The following is a 21,003-nucleotide window of genomic DNA, read 5'->3' as shown; positions in this document are numbered from 1 at the left end:
GAATCCTCGGTCGGATTCATTGAGGCGGTTGTCTGTAGTAGCTACATTTGGCAGTAAATGGCTTTTACTTGGGGTAACAGAGCACAGAACACGTCATCACAATGCAAGTTAAGATAAATGTGAGTAAGGTTAAGACTCATTTGCATATTTTCAGACTTCCACACTCACACTGTTCCACACTTCAACACTACCAAGTTAGGTGAATGTGAGTAAGGTGAAGATCATTTGCATATTTCCAGATCTTCACACTTTCACACTTCCACATTTCCACACTATCAAGTTAAGATACATGCAAGTAGGCTAATCACACATCTACTTTTATTGAATTAGTAAAATCTGTACAGACATCACTATATGAAGACTTGAAATTATATTAACAACGATTTTGATCAAGAAATGGGTCAGCAATATTCCACAATAGTGCAAATAATCGTGAAAGCTGATCGCGGAAAAGCGATTTCGTGACGCTCGTTAAGTTGTAAGATGACATGTTATCACCTATCAGACGAAAAACAGTATAAATTCTCAGTCTGCATTTTGTACCCACTCTGTAGTCTGCAGCCCACATTTTGTACCTAGTCTGCATGTTGTATCCGGTCTGCACTCTGCATTTTGTACTAACAAGTATCCGTGGCACCAATACAGTTTACAATCGACCACAAAATACCTATGTGTGAGTTAATTCGTCATTTTCGTTCTTTTCCGCGTTAATACTCTTTCCTTTTCTAAAAAAGTAGACATCACTTACAATGTTTCAATTAATCCACCCACCCAAAAAATAACTCTTGCATGCATAGCGTGCCTACGTTTGTTTGTTTGTTTATTTGTTTGTTTTTTGGGGGGGGGGGCATCTCTTGCTTTTGTTTATTACAGTGGTTTCACTACCGATCAATCATCTCTAAATATGCTTACGATCTGCTGCCTCCAACACAAACATTAGCAAAAGGAATTGATGAAACTTAAGTTGAGGAAGAATATGCCGCTTTTAGACTTCCCGTACTTGATCCATTTCATCCCAGCGTGGTTAACTTTGTGAAAGATCCGGGAAAACTTTACGAGGGTATAAGTTATTCCAGTTTTGAAAACAACGTTCTTCGAATTAATTGAAGGCGAAGGTTTCGTTTCTGCACAATACAGAAAAAATGCAAGGCCTTGAGGGACGATTGTTACGTTCTTCTTTCTGATCCTGACAGAAAACTGCGTTTGGTTCCACAGTAACTTTATTTAGTTCATGTCGACAACCAACACGACCTCTAGTGTGCTCAACTTTGTAATCGCCGCGTAGTCATCGATGTAATCGCCACGCAGTCGTTTATGTAATCCCACGCAGTCGTCTATGCAATCCAAAAAGCTTTACAAGGAACTTCCTAAAGTACTTTCGAGCACGTGGTTCTATTGTTCTCTAAATTTAAAATATTTTGAATACCATCACAAAAGAAGAGGAAAATGTCAGCACGAAAGATACTAGCAATGTAAACAATGCACCAAATATTTGCACAAGCGCTTCTTTTGAGAAAGATTATGCGGTCATGTCAGTTTCAAGTGCTTTTTGTAACCTAATCCGCCTTGTGTCGGGAAACTGCAAAACAAAATCGTTTGTGACAAACTAGCACATTTATCAACGGTGTGACAACAGTGTCACGCCACCGAGCATTATTATGCAGTCATGTCAGAACGTGACAGCCATATCAGTTTCAAGTGCTATACTGTTGAAAGAAAAAAATTGGCATCAAGCAAGAATTTTCTACATGTGTGTTTTTAACTCATTTAGGTGTTGAAAAATGAATAAAATAGTATACTAGCCATTCAGTTAAAGAAAATTTTATAAGCTAATTGATCATTTCCTATTTCTTTAGCGGTTTTACTTTGCAAGTAGAGGGATGGATATCTTTTCTGTTTAGGAGAAAATAGTTCATTTAACTCCACAAATGTTTGTATAAGGCTGTTATCGATTTTAGCCAAGTTACATAATCTCCTATCGTGGAATTTGACTTGAGAGCCGATGTGCAATTTCTAATGTAATTCTAAGGAGTACTTTATAATTCTTATACCAGTCTTGTTTTTGTTTTGCCCGATCTTAACCGCAAAAGTGTGAAATTTTTAGGAAGAAAGTCGTTTTGGAAAGAGTCAACAAAGTGAAGGTACATACTTAATATGCGGGAACTGTTTCAGGTAACTTAACATGATTCGCTAGTTTAATAATGACGCTAGTCAAAGATTGACAGCTTGATAACTGTCACCTTTATAGGCTGGTGGCCAAAATTATCCTTGTGAGAGTAGTGCTAGAACCTGAGCTAGTGAGTTGTATCAAGTTTTAAGAAAAAGAATAATGGAGAGTGTCAACTACACTGGGAATGTTAGAAATTACTTGTAACAATATACGAACCAAATCCGCTTTGTGCCCCGTTAATGGACCATTGTATTCCCCCCCCCCTTTTTTTCAACAATATTTCTTTTTCTATTAAACTGTAATTTTCATGGTAATTTAGTATCATCAACTGAGTTGATAACCTAAATTAGCCACTTAAAGGAATCCAAAAGCTGACGTTTCGAGCGTTAGCCCTTCGTCGGAGCGAATTCCCTTTTTATACCTGCTCCTAACGACGCAGCAGCACCGTTTCCTTAGAAACTTACCCCCTATGTAATTTTCATGTTCTCGTTGTAAAAATATATCAACTGACTTAAGTTAAAGACTTATTTCGAAAGTAATGGTTGTGCCTTAATGCCCGGAGCCCGCGAATTTAGACCCAACAATTATTATAACTTGAATAGAAACACTAGTCAATTGTTTCACTTGCGAGTTTTCAGTCTGTACCGAATAGAGCGCAGGACTTGTAGTAAGTCTTGGCTCCCTCTTTGTCACATGTATCGACGAACAATCTACAACACAATCGGGACGCGCTGCAATTTGGTCCACGGAAAGGTTCGAAAACGCTCACAAGAATTCGACTGCAAAAGTTTACTATTCATTAATTTAACCCGCGTGTGGCAACCTTTGGTTAAGAGGACTGGACGCAAGTCACGTGCGGGGCGTTTTTTTTTAAACCAAAATTTGTTTTCCTCCACCATTGCTCGAGTTGCCGTTTTTCTCCTTGTAGCGATATATTTCGCAAAAAGTATGCCCAGGAGACTCTTTCAAAAGACCTCTACCTTCTCCTCACTGGTTAGACGTTTGAACTATCGATGCTTCGCTTTATCGCTTGGCATTGTCAGTCTTACATCGTTTGCGCTTGTGTATTACAAAGGTCTCGATTTAAGAACACCAAACACGAAACTTCACCATCAAACACCAGTAAATGATGTTCAGAAGATGTTAATTCAAACAGCAGCCAATGATTCTGCCGCTTGTAAGCTGCCCATTCTAGATCCATTTCATCCCAGCGTGGTTAACTTTATGAAAGATCTTGGCAAACTCAGTTGCGAGGGTGTCAGTTATTCTAGTTTCGAAGACAACGTGCTTCGAATTGAAGGCGAAGCTGTCGTCTCAGCACAGTTCAGAAAAATTGAAAGGGCTGAAGGGGACGATTTTCGTGTGGTTCTTTCGGATCCGGTTAAAGTTTTGAACACGAGTGGAGGTCGAGCGTCAGCGACTGGCCAGAAAGGTGAGATAAAACATAAGTGTAACTTGAGATAAATATGTTTGTATTGAGTTATGTTTTGTAACTAGATTTCGATCAGTCCCTTCTCTACGGCGAAGTCCATTGCACGAGGTCGGAAAAATCAGCGAAAAAAATCGATGTCGATGTATTGCGGAAGTCCTGAGTGAAGCTCATGAATAGTACGTACTACAGTTTAAGTGCTCAGACGCACGAGGCAAACTTTTGTTTATTGTGAGAAAATTTAGGCGTGAAATCAATTTACAAGTCATGGTTTGAGAGAACACGTCAATCAAGAAAATTTGATGGCCGCCCACATGTTTAATTTTTACGTAGCAATCAAACGGTGAATATGGAAGATTTGTACCTCGGGATGCTGCATGACAATCAGGATATTCAGAATAAAGCTATTGTCACAGGCAGACAACCCTGTAGGACGTTAATTATTTGATACGCTAGCTGAACTCTTACCTTCTTAGCTCATTCATGCTTAAAGTAATGAATGAGGTATTGTGGTGAAGCAGATGTCGACGGTTAGTTGTCGACCGTGGACGGAAGTTGTATTGTGGACCGTGAACTGAAGTAGTCTCGCATGCTACCCCTCCTACTTAGTGAGAGTCAATATTACAAAATGCATACTGCAGACTTGGTACAAAATGCAGACTGACAATTTATATGTTTTTTCGTCTGATACGTGATAACATGTCATCTTACAACTTACCAAGCGTCACGCATATCGCTTTTCCGCGATCATCTTTCACGATTATTTGCACTATTGTGGAATATTCCTTGCCCGTTTCTTGATCACAATCGTTCGTAAAATAATTCCAAGCCTTCATATAGTCTTCGGCTAAACTTCAGAATACCCCGCAACTCATAAACTTCAGAATACCCCGCAACTCATTTACATGTGTCGGGAGGCTTTGAAGATCGAGGCATAACACAATAGACGCTATTCTTATTCAATGACATGTAAATGAGTTGCGGGGTATTCTGAAGTTGCTCCTAGTCTTCTCACTGTGCGCGCGAGGTTAATAAAAGTAGATGTAGATGTAAATGAAATGTCACTATTAAATATTTTAACACACGCAATATTCGAGAAAAAATTGACAGCTTTGCACGTGGTCCATACGTTTCATCTTCTTAACCGATATGTGTTCATTTTGTTGAAAAAAATAGTGGAGACTTGATATATTTTCAATGTTCAGGGATGTACACACACTGATTTTCACATATGTGCCTTAAATTGTTATTGGCTTACATGAAGAACCGGCGAATTTTAATAGGGAAAAGCGAAGCATTGCTTTCGTCACTGGCCATTTATTTACTTTTCTTGTGGTTTTATCTCTCAGTTGTTTGGTGACTACGCAAATATTAATATGTGAAAATCAGACCATACTAAGGCTTGAAATTCTATTAAGAACGATTGTGGTCGCTTTGTTAAAAACAAAGATATCAAGAAACGGGCAAGGAATATTTCACAATAGTGCAAATGATCGTGAAAGATGGGGGTTACTGATACTTTGTTGCTAGAGCAACATTTGATGCTGGGTTATGCCCACCCAGCCCACCCTCCGCCTCACAAACACACACGCACACCAACAAAAAGGACAATATCTGCTTAATGACCTCTACCCATCCCAAGCCATAACATGAATGAGCTGACTTCAATCGATCTCGACAAGACGCAATTGATCCCGAGAAATGTTTCATAAATTTCGCAAATCGTAACATTTCATCCCCAAAATCCGCTACTTTCCAAATTGAGACGTCTCTGCCAGTGATAAGAGCCTCTAGCGCCTCAGTCTGCTCTGGTATCAGCGAACGAATTGTCGGAAACTGCAATAAACATTCCCGCTGGTCATCAGCCATGATAAATCGTTGACAAGGGTTGACACGCATGACCGCTTGTTTGAGAGATTTCCAGCGGAAATCCAATCATATTTCTGTGTTGTGAGCGAAACGCTGAAGTCAAACTCTATAATCTAAGGCGCATCGGTCACAGGTAGCCCAGGCTCGCACAATGAGCCTCGGTAAATATGTTTACATTGAATGTACCTGAGAAAGTTTCTAAGGAATTTACAGTTGCACTCTTAACTTAGAAAATTGGAACTGGGTTTGAACAAAACCAAAGTTACCTTTCTACAGTGCTTGTTCCTTTGTACTGTGTGAGTTTCCTGGACTGACTAAGCGCAGCGTAAGCATATTGACGTATTTACATACTTGTCATGACTAGTGAGTTATTTATTACCTTTCATATGCGTTCAAATAACATCGAGCATTTTCAAATGTTTATCTACAGTTCAGTTTAGGTAATCACATGATTTCGAGTGCAATTTGGAATAAATAAGCACGAGTTATTTTTTTTCAAAGACTAACAAAATTGCACGAGCCCTACGGGCTCTTGCAATCTGTGCTCTTTGAAAAAATTTACAAGCGCTTATTTATTCCAAATTGCACGAGAAAAATCATGTGATTACGTATTTATAATATACATGAAAAAATACAAGATAGCTTATCATAATTATGCAGAAGTAAAGCGCGCGCATCAAGTGCAGAAATAACTTATTCAAACCCTTCAAGTGAAATTGTGCGTTCGGTCAAAACATCAAATAACGATCAAAACAATAATATATAGTGATATTTTCACGTCTTTAAGGAGCATAAAAGTTCAAAGTCTGGCGAAACAGTTCAAGGAATTGTTCAGTCTGGTTTGTTACTTCTTTGCACTGAATTAACCCTCTTCTGCATTGAATTACCTGAAAACTGCGTTTGTCTTAACCAATCAGAACTGAGTAATTTTTTTCATTTATGTTATTATGATAGCTATGACATGCAAAAAAATTTTAAAAACCACCGAATGTTTTGAAAATCCAAAACGCCGAGCTGGCGACATTCTTGTGTCTTATGTAAATAATCTTGTTCAGCATAATTTTCTTTTCCTTGTGAGTACTTGAAGTGGCTGTGAAGAACGGGTTCCTCCCGAATTAGGTTACCCGGAGAAAAGTTACTTTCAAAATCTCTTTCCTATATGTAATGTGTCATTTGAAACTGTCAGACTGTTGTGTGTATTGTCAAGGGGCGAATGTACTCACAACAGTTTCTTTACATACATTATATCCTGGAACTGAAATTAAGTTTACATAGTAATTTTATCCCTAGCATCGCCCCATAATTAAGGCCTTCATTTAGTGTTGCGTTCGAATTTAAAGTAGAGTCTGTTAACAAAAAATAGTCCCAAGTATATCTCTTATTGGTGGTTGTTGTCTTTCAAGCTTTATATCAGTTGGGCTGTTGTTTGTACAACTTGTTCCAGGAAAAAAAAAATGGGCCCATGTAATCATCATAATCAAACTGGACAATGGCAACAATTGATAGCAATGAAAGTTTCTGTGATCTTCTGCATAAATTATGTGTTGAACAGTTCCCTTTGCTCCATTGTAAGGCTCTACTGCAGTCCAAAGGTCTCTGGTTAAACCTTTAATTCCCAGAAGAAATCAAAATGAAAACTTTTCCCTATCATATCCTTACATTATCCAGCAAACAGGTAATGAGAATATTCAAACTTATCAGGTAGAAGTTGTTATCTTGATCTTACACCAAATTCTCATAATTAGTTTACAAGGATATATGTGGCAGCTAGAAGTGAGTGTTAAGAATCAGATCTTGGGAATTAAAGGGTTAACTTTACCCTAGCTTTTTGGCCAAACAAATAGTTGATTTTAAAGTTGCATGTCTTCCTCAGTAACATGCGTTGCCTTAGGGTTGCTGCGGTGTTTACTGACCGCAGCTTTGCCAATTTGTTTTAGTTTCAAAAAGTTGTCTTTGGCAACTTTCTCAATTCCTTATGACAATCTCATAGTAGATGCTTGTTATTAAGTTAAGTTATTCACATTTTGAGGTGTTCTTGACGTGAGCAAATTCCAGTTTTCTTGGCTTGTTGTGGTCCATCACCAACTCACTTACAGAAGGTAGCTATGTCACTAACTAAAATTACACACAAATGGAACAGTAGAACAGCCAGTTGCTTGTTTACAATGCCTGTTAGTCCATCCTAAAATTTCTTGGCCAACAATTAAAACTTCTTAAGATCAAATATTGTACTCCTTTCTCTTCATTTCCTTGGAATTTATGACAACTGGGAAAGAGGCTTTGAGAATGTTGCAGAAATACATGAGGCAAATGACACTCTGTCGTTTTCGTACCTTAAGTTTGATTTATAACAGCCTTTTGATAAGAAAGTTTAGTTTGAGAAGTTAGATTTAAGGTAGAGGGTTTTCATAAATGGTATGACGTTTGTATCAATCGCGATTAAATATCGGGACGAGTCAATCGGCTGTGTTCTGACTCTTTGAAGTCTTCGATCAACCGACGTTTGAGAGTTCGAGTTATCAGAGAAGTCAAAGGAAAAGTAAAACTAGTTCAGAGTTAATGGGGAATTCCAGTTCAAATAAGCTGATAAAACGGGGTCAAATCCAGGGAAATCACATTTGTTTCGAGTTAGCGGGAAGTTCGAATTCACCGAGTTCGAGTTAGCGGGGTCTATTGAGTTTCCATGACTGGAGTTAGCAACAGTTCTTGGCACTATCATGAAAAAAAATGTTAAAATTCTTTTTCATTCTTTTAATTTGCACTTGCAGGAATCTTCAGTGGAAACGTATTAGTTGATTACGACTTCATCCGAGTAGACGTCGAGACATCTTCAGGTGAGACCAAAAGTGACGTTCACATGCACGTGTTTCCTAAAAAGGAAGTTCTCGAACGGGAGCAGAAACCTGGTGGTATTCCACTAAATGTAGCACTGATCATGTTCGACTCCACATCACACGCTAATTTTAAAAGAAAGATGCCCAAAAGCTTGGAATATCTGACGAAGAACTTAAACACCGTCTTCCTGCAAGGTAAGTAATGTTTTGTTGAGTTATGTAAAAAGGTTTTACTTTTGTGATTAGCGGCTGTTAAATCGTCTTTGAGTTGAAATTCTACTGCTTTGGAATGACGTATCAGTCTGACACGTCAATCACGCGTGCTTGTACGCAGGGGTGGTAGCTAGGTAAGCACTTCATTTCGTTGATTCTGTGGTCGCAACTTTCATCGTTAAGATAGGTCTAAGAATCTTCCTGTACATTAGGAAATCAACTGCACTTTAACCACCACCAGTAGTTTACTTTTCATGATTATCACTGGTTCAGCAACTGTTCAATTTTTCAGGATGAAGTATTTCTTTTAAATGACGGATATTTGGCCATATTATTCACGCCTGTCCCTTGTAATGACGGAGTGAATACATGTGTATATATGTCAAGGGAATTCCGGCAAAGAAGTCATTATAGAAAAAAATATTTAAGTCAACGAAAGGTGCAAAGTAATAGTATACTTTCATTGTCCCACCTTTTTGAAGTAATTTTTGAAAATTAATACAACTGTCCGTTAGAAAATATATATATATGTTATTTGCCGGCTGGGAGGTCTGTATGGTGAAAAACTGTGACTGAGGTCTTGAAAATGCTGCCCGAGGCCGAGGCCATACGGACCGACCCTTAACCGGTCAATAACATTTTTTTTTTTTTAAACTTAACAAAATACATTCTGAAAGAACCCGAATGATTTAGGGCTATAAATACGGCAAGATCTTCCATAAACTGAACAATTTTTGAGCGAGTAAATGGTAGGTAAAGTAAAGGTGATACAAATTAAAGAGAGATGCTTCACTGAAACATTTTCACTTGCGTAATGATAAAGGTGATTTAAAAGGCTTCCAAACTAAGTTTGAAACATCATTTTTACAAGTATCTGTCACAATCTGACACCTGTCAATTAGAGAGCGCGTAAGAAAAAAAAAGCGTAAGAAGATTTGAAAAACAACGGAACTAGTTCGGCAAGGACTGTCACGACAATGTTTTCTTCAAAAACAATCAATGATATAACGGAAAGTATTATTCACTCTCATCGACGATTCAATCATGTATGAAGATTTACCTCTGTTCATTAAGTAAACGGCCAGGAAAGTAATTGTGAGTAAATTCAAATTTTTATTTTGAAGTTGTGAGAGTTTGCTCGTTTATTTGCTGCAACGGCGTGTGTAAATCTGGTCTTTCCTCCACAAAAACTAAATTCGAACGGCACACTCCAACGAGACACAAGGGGATTTAATGCGGCCTTTTCTCAATAAATTCCTTCAGTTTCTGTTGTGTAATTTATGGTCCAAATGTCCAAATTGAACGGACTTTGAAAGACTCACCGAGAGCGTATATTTATTGACTAACTGAAATTAAAACTTCGCTCGCTCTTTCACTACGAACAAATTGTTTGAGAAAATTCAGACATTAAATGAATGAAAGTTTCATTGTTCAGTTTACCAAATACCTCACGTTTTAACTTTCTAGGTACTTTTTGTGAATGATTAAAATCAATTGCAGACGGCTTTTAGGCCGCTTGTCAACCAACGTAATGACACTATTGCCTATACAAATTCATTCTGAAACCAATATTTTTTTGTCAACTAAAGTGATTTGAGAGAGAGAAAAGAGAGGATTCATAAGTCGGCTTGAGGTAGTGACCGATGTGTTTGCTTAAAAATACTGCCCAGCGGGCAAAACGAGGTATATTTATGAAAAATGGCAACGAAAGTTGAGATGTACACGGCGACTCACGAAAGCGTTACCGTGGCCCGTGGGCAGAGATAGGAAAATACTGACCGGGTAAAGAACCAATCAGATTGTAGGATTCGTTACCGTGCCCTCTGAAAAAAAAATTAAAAAATTATGGTCCTCATTTCGTTCAGATTTGAAATCAGCAAATCAGAATGAGAGAATGAGTTCATACGGCGGGTAATGTTTTGCGAAATAGATGTCGAGAGGTGAGAGAGTTGATCGACTGTATTTTTGCTGTTTTGCGGTTTTGGATGATTTTTTTTTCTACGGTTTTGCGGTTTCTTATAGACCCCAATGCCCCCCTCCTTGAACTCTCGACTTCCTCCTACACGGCAGTCCGGCACTCTACAACCTGAGCTTAGCAAACGGCGACCGAATCTTTGGACAAATGAAAAACTGCGGAAAGCCCTGAAAAGAAGGGGGGGTGTGGGGGATTGGCTTGTGTTTTCTATTAGGGTCAGTCTACAGTCAAGCGCTTTAATCTGATTAGCTACGCTACTCGTTATCCGATTACAGACAGAGTTGGACGACACGAAGTCCTGTTACCAATTAATTAAAACTATGACAAAATTTGGGAAAGAAATTAGATATCGGTTATACGTTTTCACAAAAAACAACGATAACAATAACAACAGTTTACTCGGCGAAATGCGAGACACCAGCGTGCGCACATGATAAGTTCTGTCCACTTACGCAGGCATGACGTGTTGACTGTCCCTTTAACTGTCCTATTACAAGCATGACGCGTACACTGTCCTATTAGTGCTCAAATCGGGCTGGTGATAACCAATCACATTCAAGAATTTTATCATTAGTTTAGTATGATTTAAAACCAAAATTCCTCGACAGGAAGTTCAGTTACCACTTTATTACATCCACTTTGAAAGCACAAAATGCAGCTGCTCAAATACAGGTCTTTTCGGTCTTTACAAATACTTTATTGATAGTGCTGGGCTGGTTTATAAAAAGTTTCAAAAGTTGTATTTTATATTTCTCTAATTTGATTGGTTACTTTAAACAAGCCTTGAAATGTGACTGGTTGATGTGTTTTAATAAAGGTTTCTCATAGGCTGGTAGAAAAGATGCGATTTACAGCAAGAAATGATACAATTCATGAATAAATCGCACCACTGAGAGCCAATAAGATTGCAAGGATAATCAGTGACTTTTGATTCGGGTTTCTTCCTCATCAACCATCGCGCGAAAGGAATCTCCAGCTCATAATGTAACTGTGAAAAGAATTCAGTTGATTATCGAGTGTGATGTTACTAAACAATATAGGAGAGTCTAGAATGGCATCTTCTCTTTTTAAATTCTCATGCTTGAAAATAAAATTACAAAAATTATTTTGATCAGCAGAAATTGCAGTCACATTTTATCCTGTAAAATACAAAACAGCGCCAATCCGCAGCACTGCACGGTGATTCAACATATCAAAGTCGCAAAAAAAGGCTCAAATGGTTACACTGATTTCTATATCATTAGCTTCAAAAGTTCTAATCATTTCTAGATAGGGTTGAAAACGCTAAAAACGATTCAGCCTCAGTTTTACGTTTTTGATAGGAGAAACAATCGTAGGGGACGGCACCACTGCGCAGCTGTGTGGAATGCTCACTGGAATCGACGAGAATAAGCAACCTGAGGCTCGACGGAGAATGAGCGGCTCACAACCTGTAGACAGATGGCGCTGGATATTTAGAAATTACAATGACAAAGGATATGCTACTATGTTCTCAGAAGACGTTCCAGGGCTTGCAGCCTTTAATTACCGTCTACATGGTTTCAGAGACCCTCCAACAGACCATTTTTCCAGACCATTCTGGATAGAGACAGATAAACTTTTAAATGGAAAATGTATCAATAACAGACCTGCTCATAACGTATCTCTCAATTATTTGTTAAGTTTCTTTCGAAGTTACAAGAACCGGCCTAATTTTGCGTTCTTATCTCATGCTGCACTTTCACATGATGACGTAAACATGATCGGTTATATGGACGACGACCTGACGACTTTCTTGCAAACATTTCAGCGAGAATCATTTGAAAAGAATACCATGCTGATTATTTTCGGGGACCATGGGCATCGGTTCGCTAGTCTGCGAAAGACAATTCAGGGTAAACTAGAAGAGAGGTTTCCATTTATGTCGATCAGTCTGCCTAACTGGTTTCTTGACAAGTATCCAGACCTCCACAAAAATCTGGTCCAAAACTCTCGCGTTCTAACATCACCCTTTGACGTTTATGCCACATTACGTCACGTACTGTCATATCCACAGTATCCGAGCGAAATTATAACTGGTCAAAGCTTGTTCAGCCGGATTGACGAGAGAAATCGAACGTGCGCAAGCGCAGGTGTGGAAGATCACTGGTGTCCCTGTCTTGATTTGGAAGCCGTGTCGGTGGATGAGCCCTCAGTCAAGGAATCAGCTGAGTTTGTCGTCAGGCACATGAACAATTTAACGTCACAAAGCGACGAACTGTTAAAGCTATGTCAGCGGATGAAACTAAAAGAAATAAAGAACGCTTTCCGCGAGATGCCGAAAGAAGCCATGCAGAGATTTGTAGACTCCAAAAGAGGCGCTCGCGATGAATGTGATTCCTGTGGTGTGGTGTTGGGTGAAAAATCGGTTAATACTCTCGCTATGGACACTTTGTATCAGTTACAGTTCGTGACATCTCCGAACGAGGGATTTTACGAAGCTTCTGTTAGAATGAAGAAGGGCGTTCCTTCACTAGTAGGAGATATCAGTCGAGTTGATGCTTACAAGGATCAACCATATTGCATCGCGTCTTCATACCCACGTCTAAGCAAATACTGCTATTGTTCTCCGAAAGAGAGAGAAGCCATTGAGAACGTAGGTTAAAAATAAGCAATTTACTCGAAGTGTCGGAAATTGCAAGTGATCAAGTCACTGATCTGCTTTATACATGGACCAGTTTGACTTTTTGACCTAAGATGAGTTTTTTGTCTGGAAACACCGTATTTTCGGGTTCAGTGGCTTGGTTAGATGTCCTTTTGTTGTTGATAAACTAATGTTTTCACATCTGCATTAACACCCTATTTCAGCTATTGTTTCACAGCTTGTAGGTACAACTCTGGTAGTGTGACCAAATAGTTTTCAAAGTTAATTGTGGAATTGGGCGTTAACGTAGATCTAAGCCGCCTCTGAATGGTAATACTGACATTTTATTGAGCAGTGGTTATTTTTGTAAATTACTAAATTAGGGTTCCGCTCTTCGTTTGTCACTCAGCTTATCAACGTGCAATAGTCTGTGATTAGTTAATAATTGTGTATCTATAATTAGTTGTAGCGTCGAAATACATAAGCCCTTTTCCGTAAATTACTGTATAACACCATTTGTACGAGTTATTTATATACAGAACAACACTATATTTGTACGAGTAATTCTACGTAGATAATGTTGCGTAAGATGTACAGTATAAGTGAGAGAATTGTTGCAATAAATCTTTCTTGAAACTGGAAGAGTTACAGTATTCAAGTTTAGTTAAACAAGAAGGCGCGCTATAAAAGGAGAGGTGCCTTAGGTACCTTAGGTACCTCTGGATCATTTGTCAATCAACCGTCGTGGCATACAGAACTCCAAAACAGCTTGAGCTGCAGCCAATGCAAGGCACTGACCAGAGGCGCATTTCTCGGTAAATTTCTACGTTTTCATGACAATGGAAGAATTTGTTGAGGTTTGCATTACCTTCCTCCGATCGAAACCTTCTTCATTTGTGGCGGTAAATTTGAAATTAGAAATGATTCGCTTCGCCATCGCCTAAAATTGCCATGGCGAAATTTCATGTCTGTTTCTAAATACTGGATGTAGATGACCGTAAGAATAAAAAGAAAAGATGAAGAAATGGTCAAGGCACTTTTTCAACAATGCGAAGGGGAAGTGCTGTCAACCCAGCGGAAGAAGAACAAAAGCAGAGCGACCGCTGCAGGCAAAGTTCTGGAGCGCGCGAGTGAACCGCCGCCGAGCACCGATTCACTTGAACACGTCCAGTCGTCGATGTCGCCAAACGATCATCTGTACGGGCTTCCTCCACAATTGGTGCGATTTCTTTTTCTTTCTTTTTTGATATAAGCATGATATTATTACAACAATACTGAATGAGCTTTGACCTTTAGAACAATACATTAGTAAGGTAACTTAGGACTACAGTTCGATCGCAACAATCACTGTGGTAATGTATCACCAAGATTGAAACACTCGCGTAACGCTATAATTTCCCAGTAGCAACTAATAGCAGATATTTTTCGAACTTGGTAATACTAGCGAGGATACACTTGTAAACCACAGATTTTTTCCTATGATGCGACAGTTCAAGTCTTAGACTGCTTCCTTTTGTTGCCTTCATTTTCCGAAATGCAGCCTTGCGTGACACCCACGAAACGTTTTGTCCTGCCTAAGAATGTTTTGAAAGGAGTTATTTCTTTGGAACTACAGGTTATACTTATTGCGACATTTTATGCTACACATTAGGCAAATGCGTCAATAAAACATGAAAAATGTACATAAAAATTGTCCAAAAATAAAATGTAAGCGGAAAATCAGTTGTACGATCATATCAGACTTCATGACCGTTCAGTTGCGCTTTCGCTCTAACAGTTATTGTGCTTTGTCTCTACAATAGCTGATGCAGGAGGGGACGAGCTCGAAATGTGTATTTACTGTCGGCAAACGCCATGTGTAACGACCGACAGTCGACCGTGAGTTGTACGACTGCCAACAGCGCTCAGTTGAGAATTACTTTTCCCAAAGGAAAGGTTCCCAGTGTTCAATTTGAAGTCGGTCGAGTTATGTCCAAAAGGGGGAAGCAACAGGAAATTAATCGTTTTTTCAGTCCACTGCCTAGTCATACGTCTTCAGTAAGGTAAGCATGCATTGACTCTGACTTAGGGTACACCGTTTAGTCATTTTACAAGCGAGGTGACAGATCCTGTCCTAATTTTGAACCGCGTGTAATTTTTGTTCTTTAGATCGGACAACTACGAAAATGATGAGCAATCGTCAGCCAATGAGAATTCGTCGAGAGCAAAGAGGATTCGCTCTGCCAGCGATTCCCGCCGGTAAGTATTCATTCATTGGTTTATTAAAAATAATATTTTTTTTTGGTTTCGAATATAAGTTGATGGTGATATTTTTTTCGTTTTGTAGAGACAGAAGAACTTGTGGAAACACAAAGTGATGCAGGCCGCAGCCAGTATTTAGTTCTGACCGTCACTGAGGACGAGACAACACTTCTTTCCCAAAATACAGGTAAATGAGCTATTGCCAGCCTAACTCATCATAAGTTCAGTGAGTGTCCAATAACAATTCAAAATTGGGGGGAAAAATAGATCCCGAATTTCTCCGAGTAAAAGTACCCTCAGAACATTAATTTACGATATTGCCTTTTCTTTAAATTTGTCTATAGAAATGCCGAAAATGTTGTGACTTTGATTAATGAAAACATTTATCCATGGCTAGAGGATCGACACAATGGCATTACGCACGTGTTTCATTTTTGAATACACTTTCAGTTTATAAAATGTTCAAGGAATTGCGTGCGCTATTATTAGTCAGTTCGCCTTCGGGTTCATTCTTGCGCCACGCGCGTGCTTTATGGAGCTTTAGTTCACACGTTTGAACGCACGCAATTTTGTCGGCATTTTATAAAAGAAATAAACTTGCTACTCTTGCGTTGTTGACTTTATAAGCACTTGGGAATTTTTAAGGTACTTGAGACGTGCCACTGCGGGAACTCGGCCATGCACGAATCAGTTCTCTTGCGTTCTTAAACATACTTGCGTGCTTATATGTAAAATCAACAACACTCTCCGGCAGCGCGCTTTTTCTTCCTTGCGGAAAAAACAAACAAACAAAACAAGTAACATGGACGTAAATAAAAGAGGCTTCCATTTGATTTGGCACTTAAACTTTTGCAATATTTTTATAGGAACAGCATGTGCCATGATGATCCTTCCTCGTGAGGTCCTTTTGGAAATCTCTAAGTGGCTTTCCCTAGAAGAACGCATGACGCGCCTTGCACTAGTGGGCAAATATCTCCACAACGTTATGCACGATCTTAGTCTTTGGCGAACTGTTTATTCGAATGCTGAATCTACCATTTCCTTGTTTAATTGTCCGTTTAGACGTGATAAAGTATTTTGATGAAACAAATTGTTAAAATATGACTTTAGAAAGTCTTGTAAATTCTCTTTACAAGAAGATTCGCGAAGAGTTTTTAAGCTTCCAGTCTACGGAACGAATAACTGGATAGGTGATCTTGCAATTGATCCTTGGAAAACTTGAGCAGTGGGGCCTGGATATTTCCCACTGCTGAGGTCAAGGTAACGACGGTGCCTCATGTTACGGGAAAATTTACTGATTTTCCCGTGTGTGTTATTCGAAACATATTTATTCGTAAACATTTAACCATTTCAAGTCCTTTCATTTTAATAAATCAAAAAATGCATAAAAACCACAGTAGCTTTTGAATAGATTTTTGTTGTTACTCGCTTTCATCATATGCACCTGGTTGTCGGCACTTTTGATATTTATTACATGGTTTTTTTAGGTAAATATAAGTGTTAATGGTCTTTCTGGAAACATTGGTTTTCATGGTAGATAGCAGCTGAGTTTATACTCGTAACTTTAATTTCTTTTCATGCGATGGTTTCCAAACCAATCTTGCATAATTAAGCAGAAACTTTTAATTACTTGTCCGTTTTTATTTCCTGAGCTGCGCTACTGCAATTAAGATAGGTATTGTTTTCTATATCAGAGCTGTAAATTCGCACTTAAGTTTCCTACGTTAATGGCCTAGAGTTTATTGCATCCGTCTTTTTAATTATGAGATTCTTTCCGTCGTGGAAACAGATGGAATATTTAAGTAGTTTTCGTTTAACTTCAAAGATACTTTTTTCCGCTCCTTTGTGTCCTTATTCAAATATTGCGATTTGTGTAACAATAGCACTTCACACCAGTTACTTCTTAAGCAAGTACCTAGTACAGCTTTGATGATTACAAACTAGAGTATGCTAGAGGTCATGTCGTTTGTTGGCCTGACCTAGAATAAAAGTGCTGTGGAACCAAAGATTGTCTTATCCTTGACGTCCGTATAAGCTCGCTTGAAGTAGATCTCCGTGTACCAGGAAATCGTGACGAGTTTCCGTTCTCGCTGGCGAGTCGTCTCTACAGAGTTATTTCTCCCAGTTGTCATTGTGCCGTCCGCGAAGATTCAGTTTTTCCAGTTTGGGCGCGAAAACCTATGACGGGAGATATTTCTCTCTCGACCGGTAATAACAGCAATGACTGGGCTAGAATCGGGACTTCCTGGCCAGGAAAGTAATGCCACCGTGTTGGGAGAGTAATCAGGATCAACATCTAGGCGTTTTGCTCGTGGACGTTTCTTGTAGAAGCGCTCGAGAAGTCGCTTGTCCAAAATATTCTCTGCGTCTTCCCACGTGTTTTGACTAGCCGGGAAACCCAACCACTTGATTTGGTATTCGGGTTTACCATTTTTTAGACGCTGTGAGACAATTTCTTCCGCAGAATAGACGTTGTCCATATCAACTTCTTCTTCTGATTCCTCGTCCTCCTCAGAGGTATTTTCGTTTGCTAATTCAGGGCCGTCGTTCGGCGCTGGGGGCTGGTCAGCGGTGTCGTCCGCGTTGGTCTGGTCACTGGCGAAACTGTCATCGGGGAGATCGCTATCGAGCAAATAAAGCTCATCAATGTCGTCGGGCGGTTGACGGATTGGGCGAGAAGCAGGATCAACATAACGCTTCATTCGGGCCACATGAACCGTTGTAGAAATGCGTCGGTTATCCATGGCTCTTAAGACGCAGTGGACGGGGGAAAGGAACTCGACGATACGATAAGGGCCATGGTAGTTATGAGCTTCTTGGAGAGCCCCTTTCGGTTCTTAGGAGAATAAACCCATACCCTATCTCCGACAGCGAAAGGTGGTGACGAGGCAGTAAGGTCATGGAGTTCCTTCATTTTCTGTTGTGCTCGTTGGGTATTCTCGGCGGCAATTCACCTATTTCTTTCCACATGCTCGACAACACGAACTCTGTGCTCGGCGACGGACACAGACATTTCCCTAGGGGGAATCAAGGCGGTGTCCATAGGCAGTAGGGGTTCTTGGCCATACAACATATAAAAGGGGGATTCCCCAGTGACTTCTGAGGGTGAAACTCTATAGGCGAATAGGACGGAATTCAAATGTTGATCCCAGTCCTTTTGGTCGCTGCTGACGTACATGGAAAGACTCTGAGCTAAGGTGCCATTGAATCGCTCGACTAAACCATTAGTCTGTGGTTTGTATCCACTAGTAAATATCTTCTCAGTGTTCATTAAGAAGCAGACTTCTCGGAACAGACTGGAAAGGAAATTAGACCCGCGATCTGACAAGAGCACGCGTGGCGCACCGTGACGACTAACAATCTCCTTCACGAAGATCTCAGCAACTGTTTTTGCCTCAATATTTGGAATGGCGAAGGCTTCGGGCCACTTGGTGCACATGTCAATGAAGACCAGAATGTAGCGGTTGTTGTCGTGAGTTACTGGCCATGGTCCACTAATATCACAGCTTACTTTCTCGAACGGGGATCGGGAGTAATGGCGAAGTTTGTCGCTGTCTTGGGGTCTTCTTCATTGCACAGTGCTCACAACTCAAACACCAGTGTTGAACATCCATGTACATCTTGGGCCAAAAATAACGCTCGCGAAGCTTGGCATAAGTTTTGTTTACTCCCAGATGACCACCAGTTGGGAGATCGTGTACGTTTACAAGTATCTCATGGCGTAGCGAGGCGGGAACTACTAGCTGTGATTTGGGTGTGGACGACCGTTTACCCTCTGGAACCCAAATGTGGCACAGAATTCCCTCAGGATCTAGGTAGTACTGTTCAATCGTATACAAGAACTGCTTGGCTGCTTTACTGTCATTGGGAAGCTCCTCGAACTCCAGGTACTCAATTATATCGGCAAGGGCGGGGTCCCTGCGCTGTAGGTCGCGAATCTTCTCCGTTTGGACTCCACCCTTATCAAGAGGGGCGATAAGGTTATCATAATCTCGTATAGAGAGGGCATCTGCGTTTCTATTGCTTTTACCTGAACGATGAACAATGTTAAAGTCGTATTGCTGGAGGAGTACAGCCCAACGAGCAAGTCGCCCAGTGGGTTCCTTAATATTCATCAGCCAAGGTACTGCGTTATGGTCAGTATGAACGGTGAATCGACGGCCATAGACGTAGGGCTGGAAATACTTGATGCCTGCGACAACAATCAGGGCTTCTCTTTCTGTCACACTATAATTCTTTTCTGCGGGCAGTAATTTACGGCTACTGTACGAGATTACAACTTCACGACCGTTCTGTACTTGTCCTAAAACCATTCCAAGAGCTTCATCACTCGCATCAACGTAGAGGTCAAAGGGAAGCGTGAAGTCGGGGTAAGCCAAAATGGGGGCCTGGATCTTCGCGGACGGCACAATGACAACTGGGGGAAATAACTCTGTAGAGACGACTCGGCAGCGAGAACGGAAACTCGTCACGATTTCCTGGTACACGGAGATCTACTTCGAGCGAGCTTATACGGACGTCAAGGATAAGACAATCTTTGGTTCCACAGCACTTTTATTCTAGGTCAGGCCAACAAGCGACATGACCTCTAGCGTACTCTAGTTTGTAATCATCAAAGCTGTACAAGGTACTTGCTTAAGAAGTAACTGGTGTGAAGTGCTATTGTTACACAAATCGCAATATTTGAATAAGGACACAAAGGAGCGGAAAAAAGTATCTTTGAAGTTAAACGAAAACTACTTAAATATTCCATCTGTTTCCACGACGGAAAGAATCTCATAATTAAAAAGACGGATGCAATAAACTCTAGGCCATTAACGTAAGAAACTTAGGTGCGAATTTACAGCTCTGATATAGAAAACAATACCTATCTTAATTACAGTAGCGCAGCTCAGGAAATAAAAACGGAAAAGCAATTAAAAGTTTCTGCATATCTATGCAAGATTGGTTTGGAAACCATCGCATGAAAAGAAATTAAAGTTACGAGTATAAACTCAGCTGCTATCTACCATGAAAACCAATGTTTCCAGAAAGACCATTAACACTTATATTTACCTAAAAAACCATGTAATAAATAACAAAAGTGCCGACAACCAGGTGCATATGATGAAAGCGAGTAACAACAAAAATCTATTCAAAAGCTACGTACGCCTTGTACGTACACCTTGTACTCTTCAACTCTGGTATCTTAACTCTGGTATTACCCGAAAAATGGGAAATGTATTCACTTGTATTTTGTTGTTTATCTCAATAACCTTCACGCTATCACGTGTCACTTCGCCAAAAAAAAAAACATCAAGTGTCATTATTTTGCATACTTCAGAGTGACGTCACGGAACACGATTAGTGTCAGGTTTGCGTAGACGTTGCCTCGCCTCCGTTCCACCTTTGCCGGGGAAGGGTACGGCTACACGTAGGCTAAAATGTAGTCGGGCATTTATATTCTAGATACTTCATAGGAGATTTATTATAGTGTGTACGAAAATACGCTGGTCATAAAATCAGCAGTCCACTGTTTATAACGCTGGAAAATATACTATGCGGAACTCAGCGGAAGGATGTGTAAGCGTACGTGCGTGGGTCGCGTCGGTAGTTGTGACATTTTCCGCTTGGCAATTAAAATTTTAATCTTGAAACATTACTATAGTACCTGCAACGCATTTTGTGTGT

The 21,003-nt window shown here is 39.9% G+C and overlaps 2 protein-coding genes and 1 long non-coding RNA gene across 5 annotated transcripts; 2 read left to right on the top strand and 1 right to left on the bottom strand.

Annotated features, from left to right (window-relative positions):
• Positions 1–790: 790 nt before the first annotated feature.
• On the bottom strand, positions 791–4,606 carry LOC149048812 (uncharacterized). Its single transcript, XR_016185296.1, has 2 exons — positions 4,068–4,606; positions 791–1,402 (listed from the first exon to the last, which is right to left on the bottom strand). It is a non-coding gene; the product is annotated as an uncharacterized LOC149048812 (long non-coding RNA).
• LOC149048811 (uncharacterized) lies at positions 1,396–13,734 on the top strand. The gene is made up of 3 exons (XM_089201919.1): positions 1,396–3,602; positions 8,237–8,497; positions 11,813–13,734. Exons 1-3 carry the CDS (start codon positions 2,723–2,725, stop codon positions 13,111–13,113), a joined length of 2,442 nt encoding a protein of 813 aa, XP_089058045.1. The 5' UTR covers positions 1,396–2,722; the 3' UTR covers positions 13,114–13,734.
• Positions 13,735–13,877: 143 nt separating this feature from the next.
• Positions 13,878–18,586, top strand: LOC149048810 (uncharacterized). 3 transcript variants are annotated; one of them, XR_016185294.1, is made up of 4 exons: positions 13,878–15,134; positions 15,241–15,330; positions 15,419–15,559; positions 16,200–18,586. XR_016185294.1 is itself a non-coding variant. In XM_089201923.1 (4 exons), exons 2-4 carry the CDS (start codon positions 15,258–15,260, stop codon positions 16,412–16,414), a joined length of 390 nt encoding a protein of 129 aa, XP_089058049.1. In that variant the 5' UTR covers positions 13,878–15,134; positions 15,241–15,257; the 3' UTR covers positions 16,415–18,586. The 3 variants fall into 3 exon arrangements, 2 of the variants coding, with proteins under 2 accessions (XP_089058049.1, XP_089058048.1); XM_089201923.1 differs by having other exon boundaries at positions 15,419–15,520; XM_089201922.1 differs by having other exon boundaries at positions 13,878–15,330; positions 15,419–15,520.
• Positions 18,587–21,003: the final 2,417 nt, after the last annotated feature.

Source organism: Pocillopora damicornis, chromosome 3 (assembly GCF_964200805.1).
Source record: "Pocillopora damicornis chromosome 3, jaPocDami1.2, whole genome shotgun sequence".
Taxonomy (NCBI): domain Eukaryota; kingdom Metazoa; phylum Cnidaria; class Anthozoa; order Scleractinia; family Pocilloporidae; genus Pocillopora; species Pocillopora damicornis.
Note: the sequence above shows the minus strand (reverse complement) of the source record. Positions and strands in the feature narration are given on the sequence as shown.